Genomic DNA, 14,581 nt, shown 5'->3' with positions numbered 1-14,581 from the left:
TAAAAGTATATACAAAAACTTTTTAGAAGAAAGACAACGTCGTTTTAAATTTTGTACGTTGTATTAAGTACTTTTTGAGTTTTGCTAACAGTAACGAATTATGGAAGCTGAATTTTTATTTTATTACATTTTATTATTGTGCGGGTTTAGTTTAAATTATGTCTATGGTAGTGAACACATGGTCCTAAAACGTCAAATGCACGCTGGTAAACTGTCAAAACCTAAAGTCAGTGTCAAACGCAAATGGAAAAAAGATTTTCATTTTACAAGTTTCGTACCTACGGGTATGTAACGCAGTTTGTACATAATTATGTCCTAATTTAAAACTCTAAAACTCGTGTCGTAATAATTTAAACCAAACTTTCATGAAGTTTGAGCAAGAACATATTCATAAGATAAAATTTATAAGTACTTAAACATAAAAATATGCAGTTTAATTTCTGAAGTACATTGTATGTGTTTATAAATATGAGTTTATATTTTTCGTGATTGTATTAAATTACATGCATCCATCGGAGTGCCATGTGCCTATGTTCTAACAGAAAAAGAAATTAATTTATTGTTGCGCTCATTCATTTCGACGATGGGTTCATTGCCAATGGAAAGTAAAGATTTACTGACAAAAACTAACGCAAATGTTTCAAGAGAAGTCAATGGACAAGTTATCCAAGGAGATGAATCATCTAGAACTTGTAAAGAACCTCCTGACGGAGGCTTCAGAGCTTACATGATAATATTAGGTTCATTTTTAACTAATGGACTAGTTTTCGGTATCATAAATTCATACAGTGTTATTTATAAAGTTCTCGAAAAGAACATAGCTGACGAAAAAGTATCAAACTCTGAAAGTGTCAAAGCTGGTGAGTTATTTATTAAATATTATATATACATTTAATTATTTTACTAATAGACTGGGACTTTTCACTAATATTATAAATGTGAAAGTGTTTGTTTGTTTGCTTGTCCTTCTGTTACTCCCTAACTTAGCTACCAATCAACTTGATTTTTGGTAGAGTTTGGTTGAGAATGAGGAGAGTAACATAGGCCACTTTTTATCCAAATATCCCATGGGATTTGTAACAACACCATCATAAATGAAGACAACGAATGTGACATGATATTTTTAGTCTTATTTTACTGTGTTCATTGAATATTTAAAGGGGATTTATGACCTTGTAACTTTCAACCAAAGTTTGCCTTTATACCACCAGCAACAACCTAGAGGGTTCTCATCACATGGTTGGTCATGATATCTAATGCCAAAACCATAAAAACAAGTCCGTCTTCATGTTCATAAGGCAAGGAAAAGAGAAAATGTTCACAGAATGTTGTGACAATTGTGCCAGCCCTAGTTCAGGATTACGTTATTAAAATCAACCGTAGCTTGCCTTTTGTTAGTATTTGGTGGAACCACCTACAAGTCTGCATTTAAATACATATTCCTAAATCTACCTAAATTAAGACTAGTAGGTAGCTACACCCACACGGTCAATATGGCAATTGGCTAAGTTTCGAAAACTACAGGGCAAGAAAAGAAGAGAAAAGGCTACAATATAAAAATGTTAAAAAAGCATTTTTAAACAATATAGAAATGTCCAGCAGGCAAGTTATAAATTTAGATTAATTAAATTTACCTAACAGGTAAGTAGCATTTTAATTTGATTGAATTCAGATAAGTCTTATAATGTTATCATAACAGGAGGTCTAATAGGTATTTTTTAATTATTTACCTTTTGAATCTTAAACTCGAGCACACTTTACAGCCCCTTAGTACGACATTAGTTGGCTCGCATTTATACAGTCGATTTCGATTATGGAAACGCTGGAACGACATAGTAAAGTGGGACTAATCTCTTGTTTTAAAGCTCAGATTTGTCCACAACTCATCACCTAGTATTTTGGCAGAACGTTTTTATAGAAAATAAGTACAAAGTTTGCAACGCTTAAACAAATGGACAAACGAACGTTAGCCGTGGTATCAACAAATGAAGAACGTTTTTTTATACCCACATTTCTGATACGTATCGCTAAGGTGTGTAGCGCCCTCCCGGTATCCCGGCATCCGTTTCCTGCAACGAATATCTTTAGCGCCTTCAAGTCATGACTGACTAGGTACCTATTTTCTAGGCAAACACCCGTTGCGACAATAAGACCTCATCATTGTTTTCCAGCAGGCAGGATTGTCGTCAAGCGCTAGGTAATAAAAAATACTTTGACGTGAAAATCTCGTACTGCGAGTAATTTAGTCAATGATTAGTAATTGAACGCAAAGTGGTAGCATATTCATCTTTCAAAACAAGTGTGTGGAAATTATATTAGTGCATTTAAGTCAAATCGGAACAATTCTCGAAAGTGTTATCGTACCCATTTTACCTTTAACTTCATCTGCACGGCAGGAGACAAATTTTATAAACCGACAAGGGATAAAAATTACCTGTCCACCTGCCAAAGTATAGCAACAGGTAAAAAGGAGAGGTTTACACTCGTTTGATATTACACGTCTATTATGTGGATATTATTTAAATTTCGCCGGCCATGCTTGGTGAGTGGATAAAACTGTGATAGAAGATAAACATTTTGTCCTTTCCCGGTGGAGAAAATGTTTCACTTCATTTACATGTACATTAACAGATAGATATAAACTTAAGTTACCTTAAATCTATGTGATTAACATGATGCCCTGTCAGAGCCGTCAAAAAATGTGTACACTAATAAATGAAATAGTCGTAGAGCTTTTTATGATAGCGCTCGTTCGGGGAAGCCACTAAAACTGAAACTTGTACCTTTGATATGTCTGCTTGTGTTACACAACTCTTCATGTGCCTATCGACGTAGTATCCAGCTATGAGTTTTATGGAATTGATCCGTACAGCTAAAACTATCAATTACAATTCATCCAGTACCTACATACACTAGCATTTACAAACCTAGGCATTAAACGTACAAGACGTTTGACATGTCTGCGTGTGTTACACAAACTCTTCATGTGCCTATCGACTTTTGGGGTATCCAGCTATGAATCTTATGGAATTGATACTTACAGCTAAAAATATCAATTACAGTTCATGCAGTACCTACATACACTTGCATTTACTAACCTAGGCATTTTATTGATGTTCGTAGAACAATATTTGGTTATAGCTACTTTCAATTTTGATTATGATGCAATCTTAGTATACTATGTACCTACCATAGTAGGTATTAAAATGATGCAATATACTTTCAGATTACATGTAGGTAGTGGTTTGTAACGAATTTCAAGGAATTTTAATAGTTGACGACAATTGCCTCGTTCGTGTTGTGGTTTAAGTGTTCAGCTACGGCTTGCTATTCTCCTGGGTTCGATTCCTTGGTTCGACCAAGAGTTTTTGAGTGAAGAGCACGTTAAGCCTTCAGTCCCAGTTGTTATTGCTAAAATGTAATAATAATATTCGAAGCCCAGCAACCTTGATTTGAGCAGCGTTGCGGCTCTCTACTTTTATACCCCCGTGTAAGAGAAGTGGTATGTATGCCAATTAGGTAATCAGAACCTCTCGTTATGCGTGGTTAAACATGCTAACCACAAAACCAATGAGGTTGTTTTTATGTTGCTTAGATAGTGGTTGTATCATGAGTTACTGGTGGTAACTGTTCCCAAGCAGCCTCGGAGAAAACCCGCTAACATTATGGCCGTACCGGTAAGAGCAGGCTTGCGGTTCCGACTCAAAAAACCAAATTCCGTTCCCTTTGAAAGTGAGAAACTGTTCTCTGACTTACGGAAAGATAGATGACTATTTAGGACTCGTCCTCGATCATAGTTGATGAAAGTATGACTAGTCCTTTCGGTGCGAAACCTCTGAGCTAATCAGACCATTTGAGGGCATGAGTTAGCCCCTTCCGTCAGTCAGTCTATATGGTATATCAGTGGTGGAGCGTTCGATGGCCCTGCTTGATGCTCCAACCCGCGAGTGCGCCCTGCTGCGCCGGCGATATCTAGTAGTGAGAGCGCAGTGGCCCAACTCTTACGCAGCAGCATGTGCGCCGAGCTACTAGCATCAGCGAAGGGTGGATCCTCGAATGCATGCCCTTCGCTTAGTAGCCGCAAGCATCTCAAACCGATTTTCTGTGGAAATGGCGGAAAAGATCAGAATTATTCAGCAGTGGTCTGTGGACTATTTAGGGGAAAAGGTGTCACGCCCTTCAGACTGGAACACAGCATTTCAACAATGCTGCTTAGCCGCAGGAATAAGTATGGCGGTAGTTCTTCCCCGGACAAGCTCTGTCACAAAAAGCTATACAACTATTTTCTCTAGGTGTTACGGTATAAATGGGGCAGATACTGGAGCGGTTGAGAAAAGAAACACTAAAACGGTGTATTTGTTTTACAACACCTAAACACAGGGGCACGCAACCACTGGAGTCCTAGTGAATGTTTTTATATTTTAGTAGATACGTATATAGATAATTATAAGTAACGCTTAAACAAACGGCTGTACGTAAACATTGGCGAAACAACAGGTTAATTTCGTTAAACTCATATGCATATTCTAAATTGTGGAGTCCGGAGGTGGCATGGTTATGCAAGTATGAAATGAGTATAATTAAAACAGGCTTATTAGTTGGTAACCCTTTTAAAATCACGTGTTTGCTTAGCTCATAAATAATATGCTATGCTATGCTATATTCACATGCAAGAAGCGCCAGTCTTCAAGAAGCATTTTTGTTGTCTTTATCAGCCTAATTTTCATCTTTATATCGACCATTCTCAGACCCCTCTACGGGTTGTAGTAGTTAAGTCTTTGGTAGGGATTTCTAAATTCTATGGACTTTTGCTAATTTTGTCCGCCTAATCACAGCATACTAAGTAGACTGAGTTATATTAAGTATGTAGAGTAAGTTAGAAATAAGATATGTTAGCGACACTCATTCGATACATTAGGTATCAAATAGCGATACCCTGTTTTGAAATCAATCAACGTGTTACAAAAATATAATATTTTGTCCATCAGGAATATTGTGGTAACACTAATACAAATTAAAATAATCCTAGCGACTAAGATTTGAAGTTTCTAAAAATGCGTGTTGGAAGTCTTTATTGTTATTATTATTATTTATTTCCACCGACCTACCACTAGATCCCAAAGGCATTGAGTTTAATTCATCTACACTAATAACGAAAGTTTGTCTTATTTGTTTGCTTATTTATTTGTTACCTACGTACGAACGTATTTATTTTTTAAAATCAAATGGCCATAGCTGCCGTCATCACACGGCATGATCTACGAGCAAACTAGAGTATGGTATATATTATTCTTAGTTGTTATAAGTACATAAACGTTATTTTAACAGGCTCTTTCGATTGAAACCCGTGGGAATAAATTTTTTACTTAACTAATAAAGAATTGCTACGGTCACTTGTTCAACTGGCGCCAGTCAATAAGGCGCACGTGCCATTTTTGATGTCTGTAAGTGGCGTCAAAATACCGCGACAAGTTGATGATAGCCCGTTGATTGCATTCATTAGATTATTTAGACTGAAGCATAAGTAGTGTCCAGACTGCGCGAGCGACGATACTCATTCTTGTACGTACTAACTTATCGAGTAGTGGTGAAGACGCAGTGAAGTACCTTTGCATCGTCCAAGTCTCTCAGTAGAGTGACGTGCATTACAAGGCACCCGTGTTTACTTAATTACTTATCGAAATACTCACCGGCGCAATATCAAAAACGCTGGCTGATATATCTGAGAATCAAATATAACTTGAATATTATACACTAAATGTGCCATGCGGCTTTGCCCGCGTTAATTGCGGTACGCAGCGTACTGCTACATAGACTAAACCTTCATAAATAAATCAGATACTAAACGTAAAGTTTTTTCAATCCTACTGGTAGTGCCAAATATACAAACCTATGATATTAGGCACATATATTTTAATAAAATACTGAAGTATGGGTGGCTAATATATCTATTCTTGCTCTGGTAGCTTTAAATCACCCATTATTTGAAACCATATATCATGTTAACATTGCCAACCGTTAATTACCAACATCAGTCTTAGCTCGTATCACTTATAAAGAAAAGTAATTATGAAAATTCAGCTTAATTTGCTATAGTCCGCGAAAAGCAGGAGAATCTGTAGTGTTATTTATAATATCTTCAATCCTTATACTCCACGACAAACAGCCTACCCAATGCAATGTACCCTCTACGCACGTATTGCTCCGAAACCGGAGCATCCTTAGGAGATGTTGACTTTACAATGAATACTTAATTGTTGAGTGAAAAAATAGCCAAATGTGTCTCCTTTTACACCTTTCTTACCCCCATCTTGCACCTCCCACCTCATTATAGATATAGAATAAATAGTAGTCGTTAAAGAATGAATCGAACTCGCATTGTTTGTTGGTTCTTATGCTTAAGGCTAACCAAGAGAATTTCTAACATATTTATTCAGTCCAAGTACTGAAGTCCTCATAAATATAGCAACTCTTTACGTATAAATTTACGTATTTGCGTATTGTTTAGTACCACCTTTAGCTGCTACCAGTTTGCTTGCTGTCCGATGAGGAGTTCTGTCCTCTATCTCTAATCATATCCATCAAATCGAAGTTGAGCAAAAAAATAATTATTTGAATCGGTTAACATCTGACAGAGTTATTGTGATAAATCGACAAATACTTTCATCCCCTCTCCCAAAAGAACTGAGCTGAATTTCGGCATAAAAAGTATCCTATTTCCTAACTCGTAGTATAAACTCAAATCGTGCAAAGTTTTTATCCAAATTCATTCAGTAATTTCAGCGTTATGTACGGCCCAGATACAGATAGACAGACACAAATGAAAAAAATATGGTTTCAGTATCGGCTATAGAGTGCCCTCCAAAAAAAAATTTAAAATATCTAAAATGTACAGATTTTGAGCCGTTACAGCTTTATTATAGGTATCGATAATAACAGGTTTGTCAATGGATATAATTTTTGTCTCCTACACATGCAGCTTTATTATTTGTAGTATATATATATAGATTGATAAAAACCGTCTTTTATCTCTTGTTATGTATTGACAGAAGCAAGAACGTACGTTATCATAGTACGTGTTCTCTTAACTCTTAATACGCTAGATGAGTAATGGTTTAATGGTCGAATTCTAAATAGGAAACAATTACAGTTAGGCATGTCCGCAAACCTGCAAGAATAGTAGTCACTGGTTATATTCCCCGAATAGCAGATTGTTAGAAATCAGTTTTATTTTAATTTCAAATAGGTACGTTAAGTTAAATTAGCTATAATTCGCGAAAAATTGACTCTCGAAAGAGTTTAGAGAGTACATCGCGGAAGATCTATTGGGTGGAGTATAAAGATTGCTAATTACACCGTACTGATTCTCCAGATTTTCACGGAATAAGCTGAATGTTTATTGTATATGGAATTCCGCTAAATAGCGCCTGCTTGTTTTGCATCATCATCAGCATCGTCATCAACCAAATACCGGTCCGTGTCTGCGCCCACAATGAGAAGGTTTTAGGCGGTAGTCCACCACGCCTTCGAGAACCGTTGAAGCAAGTGATATTTTTATTGCTTAAAAACGCACATCCTACTAATATTATAGATGCGAAAGTTTGGATGGATGGAAGTTTGTTTGATTATACCCTGCATTAACACAGGCTGCTTTTTATCTCGGGAAAATGTACAGTTCCCGTAAGATTCATGATAAACTAAAAAACCGCGTTAGTAGCCGCGGGCAACAACTTATAAAAGTTAGAGATGCGTGCTGTCATACGAACTCGGACCCCGAAAGTGAAGTCGAAGTCCTAACCACTAAGTTGCCACCGCTACCTTTCTAACATCATTGGTTTATAAATATGCATGCGAAAGTGTGTTTGTTTATTTGTTTGTTTGTCCTTCCTTAACATCTGAGTTCCTTAAACTCGACTTGATTTTTGGTATCGCGTTAATTGAAAGGACGGAGAGTAACATAGGCTATTTTTGGCCCTTTGACGTGATGACATCAAATGCCGAAGGGAAATTCGTAGTTTTACACCAAATATCGTCCCTTCTTCACGTCTTTACAGGGCAAACAAACTATTTATTCACCGTGGGGAACATTGCGATGCGCAGCTAGTTTTTTAATAATTCCTGTATAGTTTATTGGTATGACGTTTGCTTTATTGACGTGACGACTGATTCCTACCCTAAGCTTGTTCTGATTCGCACTTGACCAACTATTTATGATAATATTGAGTATAGAGATATAATTGTTGTAATAAAACAAGACATGGTACTAGTAAATAGACATGTACATTGTACTCATGTTAACCCGGCAATTATTTATCGTCCTACTTGATAGTGTAGCGTCGTGTGCGATAAATTGTATTTACGGCTATTAGTACACAGTAAATGTACTTTTACTTATGTTAATAGCTACCTACATATCCTCTGCCTTTTATCATCCCACTGCTGGCTACAGACTCCTCCTCTTACTTAGACCTACCATGCTGCTTCAATGTGGGTTGGCGGGCTTTAACGATTCTATAATTGCAATAGATCGTAGTACTCAGACAGAAACGGTGTATTCCTTTAGTCGCCTCCAACGACATCCGCGGCGAGAGGGATGATGCCAACTATATTCCGATCTGCTGTCACCATACAGCATGGGTTAAAATTTTCTATGTCTAATTCTCTCTAGTTCTAGATCTCTCTAATCAAAGGTAAAATTCCTAACTCCTGTACTTAACCTGAAACTTTTTTTATGTGAAAAATATCACATAATAGCGCTAACTTGAAAAACAGTGGTTTTTCATAAAAAATTGTTTCTACCAGAATTGAAGTCCAGTTTTGGGCGTGAAATAGTTTAAGTACAATCACCCAACTCGAAATACGTGTACAATTTTTTTACAGTTGTGTTGATATGTCAGTATTTGAAAATAATATGGTTTTTTGGATCTTGATTATTCATTATTGAATTAAAGTTAGCGACCTATCACAGAGCATCCCTTAACGATTACCACGAGTCGATTTAAATAAAACACACCTCATCGAGAATCTTATACTTTTGGAGAGTCCCAAATATAAATACTAATACTATAAATTCTAAACTGTATTTTTTCACGCCCTAATTAAGCAACCAATTGGCTTGTTTATTGGTATAGAGTTGAAAAGATGGGAAGTAACACAGGCTAATTTTTATCACAACAAACTGTTCCCACTGGATTTGATAAATACCGCACTAAACGCGGACAAAGAAGTGTTTTGTCATTTTAATTGAACGCTTCATTACATTTTTGTAACAAATTCCAATGTTGTACTGACGAAGGTGTTTTATTTTCAGCATTGGTGGGCGCTTTGACGATGGGAACGACATTCCTCCTGTCACCGATATCGGGCGTGCTAACAAGCCTGATGGGAATGCGGTGTACTGCTGTACTGGGAGGCTCCATTGCTGTTGTCGGCTTATTAATATCCTCCTTTATAGTCGATAATGTAGATGGCCTTTGTTTTACTTATGGCATCATGTACGGTGTAGGTGCGTCTCTCGCCTACACTCCCTCTTTAGCCATCCTTGGGCACTATTTCAAAAAGTATTTAGGATTAGTCAATGGTATTGTTACGATCGGTAGTTCAATTTTTACGGTTATAATGCCACCGTTGATGGAACATATGATACAAAATTATGGGTTACCCGGATTGTTCAGAGTACTAGCCATTTTGACTGCCGGCGTCCCTCTTTGCGGCTTACTATTCAAACCTGTATCTGTCGAAGTTACAGAGAAACCTATTAGGAAACAGGGCTTTGAAACTATCCTAAAAAGCATAATCGATGATAAAATATGGAGGAATAGAAGCTACAAATTTTGGGCCTTATCTATGCCCATAGCTCTGTTTGGTTATTTCGTACCTTACGTGCACATTAAGAAATTTATTGACATTAATTTTAAAGGCGTGCAAGAAAACTTGCCACTGCAGTGTATAGCGATAACTTCCGGTATAGGAAGGTTATTTTTCGGTTTCTTGGCTGACAAGAAGGGAATTAACAGGATTATGTTACAACAGATATCTTTTTACATAATTGGGACTCTCACAATTTTATTGCCATTTGTTAGATCTTTTCCTCTATTGGTCTGTGTATCTTTAGGTATGGGCATATTCGATGGTGCATTTATAGCATTAATTGGCCCGATCGCCATTCAGTTTTGCGGCAGTGCTTATGCTGCACAGAGTATAGGTTGTATGTTAGGATTGGCCGCTTTCCCGTTATCACTGGGTCCGCCAATAGCGGCTCTAATCTTCAAAGAAAATGGGTCTTATACATTACCATTTATGTTGGCTGGAGTCTCCCCTATCGTTGGCGCAACATTGATGTTCTCAACGAGGTTTAAAAAAATAAGAAGACTAAGTGTCGAGTGACAAAGTGATGATGATAGTAAGTTTGTTTTTTTATATTTTTAATTTGATACTTGAATGAATGAAGCAAAGATAACTACATCGTAAAATATAAAAAAAATAAATTAAACATATGGTATCTTTGCAAGATAACATTAAACATTCTTATCAACGAAATACGCACGCGCTAGCGTAATCTTTGAATGTTTTTTCACGTGTTATGATTAACATGACAATTACTATCAATATAGTACAACGATAAAGACGATTTATGTTTTTGTGTGTAATGGACAAACTAAAAATCCGTTGAACCTGTTTAAAAAATAATTTTATCAATAAGTAGAAATTTACCAAACATTGCCAAAAGAAGGCAATGAAATAGTGAAATAATGCAAAGCAAGTGAGAATAAAAACGCTTACGAACTGCTTCGTCCGAGTGCGCTGACTTTGTGAACCGCGTGATTATTTATTTTTATTTACTTAAATCAAGCCACGATAACGCATTTTAAGTCGAATTTAATTTAAAAAATAAATATATTTTATAATAAATTTGTTTTCTATCGTCTTTATTAGGTACCTATTGAATATGAATCCTTCTAAAAATCAAAATTTACTGTCAAGATCGTTCGATCGATTGAAGTCAAATCGTATAAGGAACCTAGATAAAGTTTCTGACACATGTTTCAGGAAATGTAAAGTTATAATATCGTGCAAGAGCGCCGTTTAGTAGAGATGTTTACGTCTATGTGTATGGCAGGTAGGTGGGTAATGGGTATAACATTTCGTTGTGACTTAAACCATAGCGGGTTGGAAGTCATAAAACACGGGGAACACAAACTAACATATACATATGTATCTAGTATAGTAGTACTACTATATAAGAAAGCTATACAGTTTGTCCGAATGTTAATCGCGCTAATCCCAGAAACTGCCAGCCCGATTAAAGAACCAACCAAGTGCGAGTTAGGCTGCCCATACACAGTCAAAATTTTCTAACAATACTTCAATTCTTCAATGAGCAAGCACACGGGCAATATTTTTGTCAATATGCAGAATATTGACCTTTTTTATCGGTAGTAGCCGAGCGCTTAACCACAATCTCATCTGATGGATATGGTAGACCATATCTACGGACGCGCTTGCCTAAAAGATGGATATTTAGTCTTGTTTAATAGATACCCAGTGAGAAATCATGAAACACGGAACACGACAGCGCGTTCCAAACCCCAGCCCAATAGTATAAGAAAATAATTGTAAATCGTTTTAAGCGAGTTTTTGGGATATTGACAACATAGGGATGAATATCCGACTGGTGTTTTGAGGCGCGATTGTAAAATGGTGAAGAGGAAACGAGATCTACCTTACGACAATAATCGAGTCTTTGTAGTTTAGCCAAAAGTCCTCGCCAATAAGTCTCCTGGCTCGGCGATCCACAGCATCTAAAGCGGCCAACTGGTACTTCGCGGAACCATCATAAAGATGATCTGAAAGCAGACACGCCTGCGTTTTAGTAGTGTTGAACTCCACTGACCAATCTGTCGATAATATTGATGGTAGCCTGTACCATGCCTGTCACCTCCTTTTAATATTTTTAATTTCAAAAAAGGCTTTATTTTTCAGGTAATCTGGTTGACTCGCTGTAAACTGAGATTAATTCTTGTGATTAATTCTCGTGTAAACAATTAGCGAAGATGAGACCCCATGAATCTCTACTAGCCGCATACGAAGTACGTAGAAATAGTGAATGTAGATGTAATATAAAAAGACGTTTTAACACATTTTACGAATAGATAACAATAAGTGCCTTAACAGTTGACATTAAAGATATAATGAGGGCTGATTCGGCATTGTTTGCTATTGTACTTGGAGCTAAACTGTATTTTATTACCTAAGTGCGTATTTGCGGAAGCTCCTTATATCGAGTGTGTGTGGCCACACATTTACGTAATAATTCTGTAAACTTGTGACGTCCTTTATCTTAGTACCTTTATGGCGTTTTTGCCCAAGCTATTAGTTTCTATAAATTCAGGGCAATTCATTTCTAGGTTTTTTATAGTTGATGGAATCCTTTATATTGTAAAATACAATTATTTATTAGCATTTTTCTTAAACATTATTGAGACTTTTTATTCTTTATATCTTAAAGATCTCATTCGAAGTTTGGTTATACAGTAAAAAAAATATTATATATATCAATTGAACCTAAATACCAAATCGATAGAGCAACTATTTATTTATTTTCATCATAAGAAGTGACCAAGAAACATTTATCTCTATAAGAGGTCTCTTCCAGTGACCCTAGTCATTGGGAAAAATGGAGAGGGAAGGAGGTACAACTAAAATAAAAACTACTTTGCCCGGAAGTCATAAATCATAATGCATTAAACAGGCGGGATATTAGACAACACTAAACACAGCAACACGCTAAACGCTGCCGGCCCTAATTACTAACGCTGGTCGTTTCTTGCCGAATGGCAGCAGAAACTAAAATATCTATTTTATTATAGAACCATAAAAACGTTCGTTTTCTTTTGTATAAAATGATTATTTAGTACAAAATAAGAATACTTTGTAAAAGCACATTAATACGCCAAATCAGCCCTCTATTTAATATAAATCCCATAAATATTAAAATTGTAGATAAGACGATATAAAATTTATTATGTAACAAGAATTATATATTTTTAAAAATTATATGTTAAGTATTTAAATTATATTTGAAGTACCTATCAGTACACTATAGGTAACCAAAGAGTTTATCTTTATATAAATAATGTTTGTTAATTAAGTAACTTAACGATATGTATCAACTGATAAATTGTACTTTTAATGACATTAAGAAAAACCAACTCATACTGTTTGTTATCAACAGTTTAATGCCCCCTTATTATGATTTGATCCAATTGTTTCAATATAATTTACAGGGTGGAAACGATGAAAATACGTAGGCGATTATGTTCTTAATATCTCTTACATTATACTGATATAAGATTTATATTGAAAATGAAAATTAAGCTTAACCACTTTTCGCTCCTACACCTCAGAATGGTTCGGAAATATTTTGACACGGCGCTCCAGTAGGTATCGGAGTGAAACTCATGTAAAACTGTATTGTATCGAACAGTTATTTATTTATATTACTATCTTGCCTTATCCAACTAACCACTACCAGTATAAATATATTTGTTAATATAATAAAATAATGACACTGTTGTTTCCATTCTGTATGGTATGCTGAAATATAAAAAAAAGGCATTAACATGCTGAGTCCGGGACATGACGTAAAATGCTTTGAACAGTTTATACGGACGAAATTAATATTAAGGGACCATGTTGCGTCATTTTAACCGTGTTTGACGCAAGGCCAAATCTGCGTCGTTGGCTGCGTCGAAGATTGCGTCCAGCGTACCAATAACAAGAAGCGAGCGAAGCCATGTGATCGGTCGTTCGGGGGACGCAAACTTGAACGCCGCTAAGAGAACGGCGGTTTGGCACTCGCTTTATAGAGGTGGCAATTTTACTGCATAGTCTGCCATTTATACAAATTACATAGGTATAAGAGTGTTGTCATAAGAACTAAGTTAAATGATTACTATGGTTTTCCAATATCCGGTTAAGCTTTAACTGATGGATACATTTGACGAGTGGATGTTTTTTGTAATGAAAATATTTCAAGATATCAAATTTATCCATCAGTTAAAGTTTATTGGGCGATTGTGAAACGGGCCCTACATTAGTAATTTAACAGCACACATTCCTATGTAATTGGAAAATTGTTTTGAAATCTTTTTTCTGACCTAAGAGCTTTCTTGCCGTGTCATGGGCCCTGGACATACGGGGTTCGAACGATGCAGCAGAATTACTAGCTTTTTAACAAAATCAGGGGCAGGAATTATATGTCTTAGAAGATGGTCCAGATTCATGTTTGATCTATCTAGCCTAAATAATTCAATGGCTATTTTTATATGGGCTGGATAGTAGACGAATGGCATATATCCGCCTTTGGCCAGTTTCTCATACATTCCATGTCCACCGTATGTTAAGTGCATCACAAGGCAAGGACAGTTATACTAATACTTATCCTGGCCTTGCGATGCTGTCACCCCTAGCTCAAGTATGCAATACATATTTCTAATATGCATTTTGTTTATATTAATATATACTAAAATATTATTTCTGTTATTTATGAAAGAATATATTTTGCATTTAAGTGTTAAGT

General features: G+C 36.1%; 1 protein-coding gene across 2 annotated transcripts; it reads left to right on the top strand.

Moving 5' to 3' along the window:
• The first annotated feature begins 244 nt into the window (after positions 1 to 244).
• On the top strand, positions 245 to 13,027 carry LOC120629748 (monocarboxylate transporter 10). 2 transcript variants are annotated; one of them, XM_039898768.1, is made up of 3 exons: positions 245 to 860; positions 9,311 to 10,402; positions 11,983 to 13,027. In XM_039898768.1, the coding sequence occupies exons 1-2, from the start codon at positions 584 to 586 to the stop codon at positions 10,384 to 10,386; spliced, it is 1,353 nt and encodes a 450-aa protein (XP_039754702.1). In that variant the 5' UTR covers positions 245 to 583; the 3' UTR covers positions 10,387 to 10,402; positions 11,983 to 13,027. The 2 variants fall into 2 exon arrangements, with proteins under 2 accessions (XP_039754702.1, XP_039754703.1); XM_039898769.1 differs by having other exon boundaries at positions 11,969 to 13,027.
• Positions 13,028 to 14,581: the final 1,554 nt, after the last annotated feature.

This window comes from Pararge aegeria, chromosome 15 (genome assembly GCF_905163445.1).
Source record: "Pararge aegeria chromosome 15, ilParAegt1.1, whole genome shotgun sequence".
Classification (NCBI taxonomy): domain Eukaryota; kingdom Metazoa; phylum Arthropoda; class Insecta; order Lepidoptera; family Nymphalidae; genus Pararge; species Pararge aegeria.
This window is presented reverse-complemented; position numbering and strand designations above follow the sequence as displayed.

Bases quoted from the DNA above. Each gene is read 5' to 3' on its own strand.
- LOC120629748 (XM_039898768.1), top strand. From the start codon at position 584: ATGGGTTCATTGCCAATGGAAAGTAAAGATTTACTGACAAAAACTAAC. The intron at 861-9,310 runs GTGAGTTATTTA...TTTTATTTTCAG, and splicing joins CTCTGAAAGTGTCAAAGCTG to CATTGGTGGGCGCTTTGACG.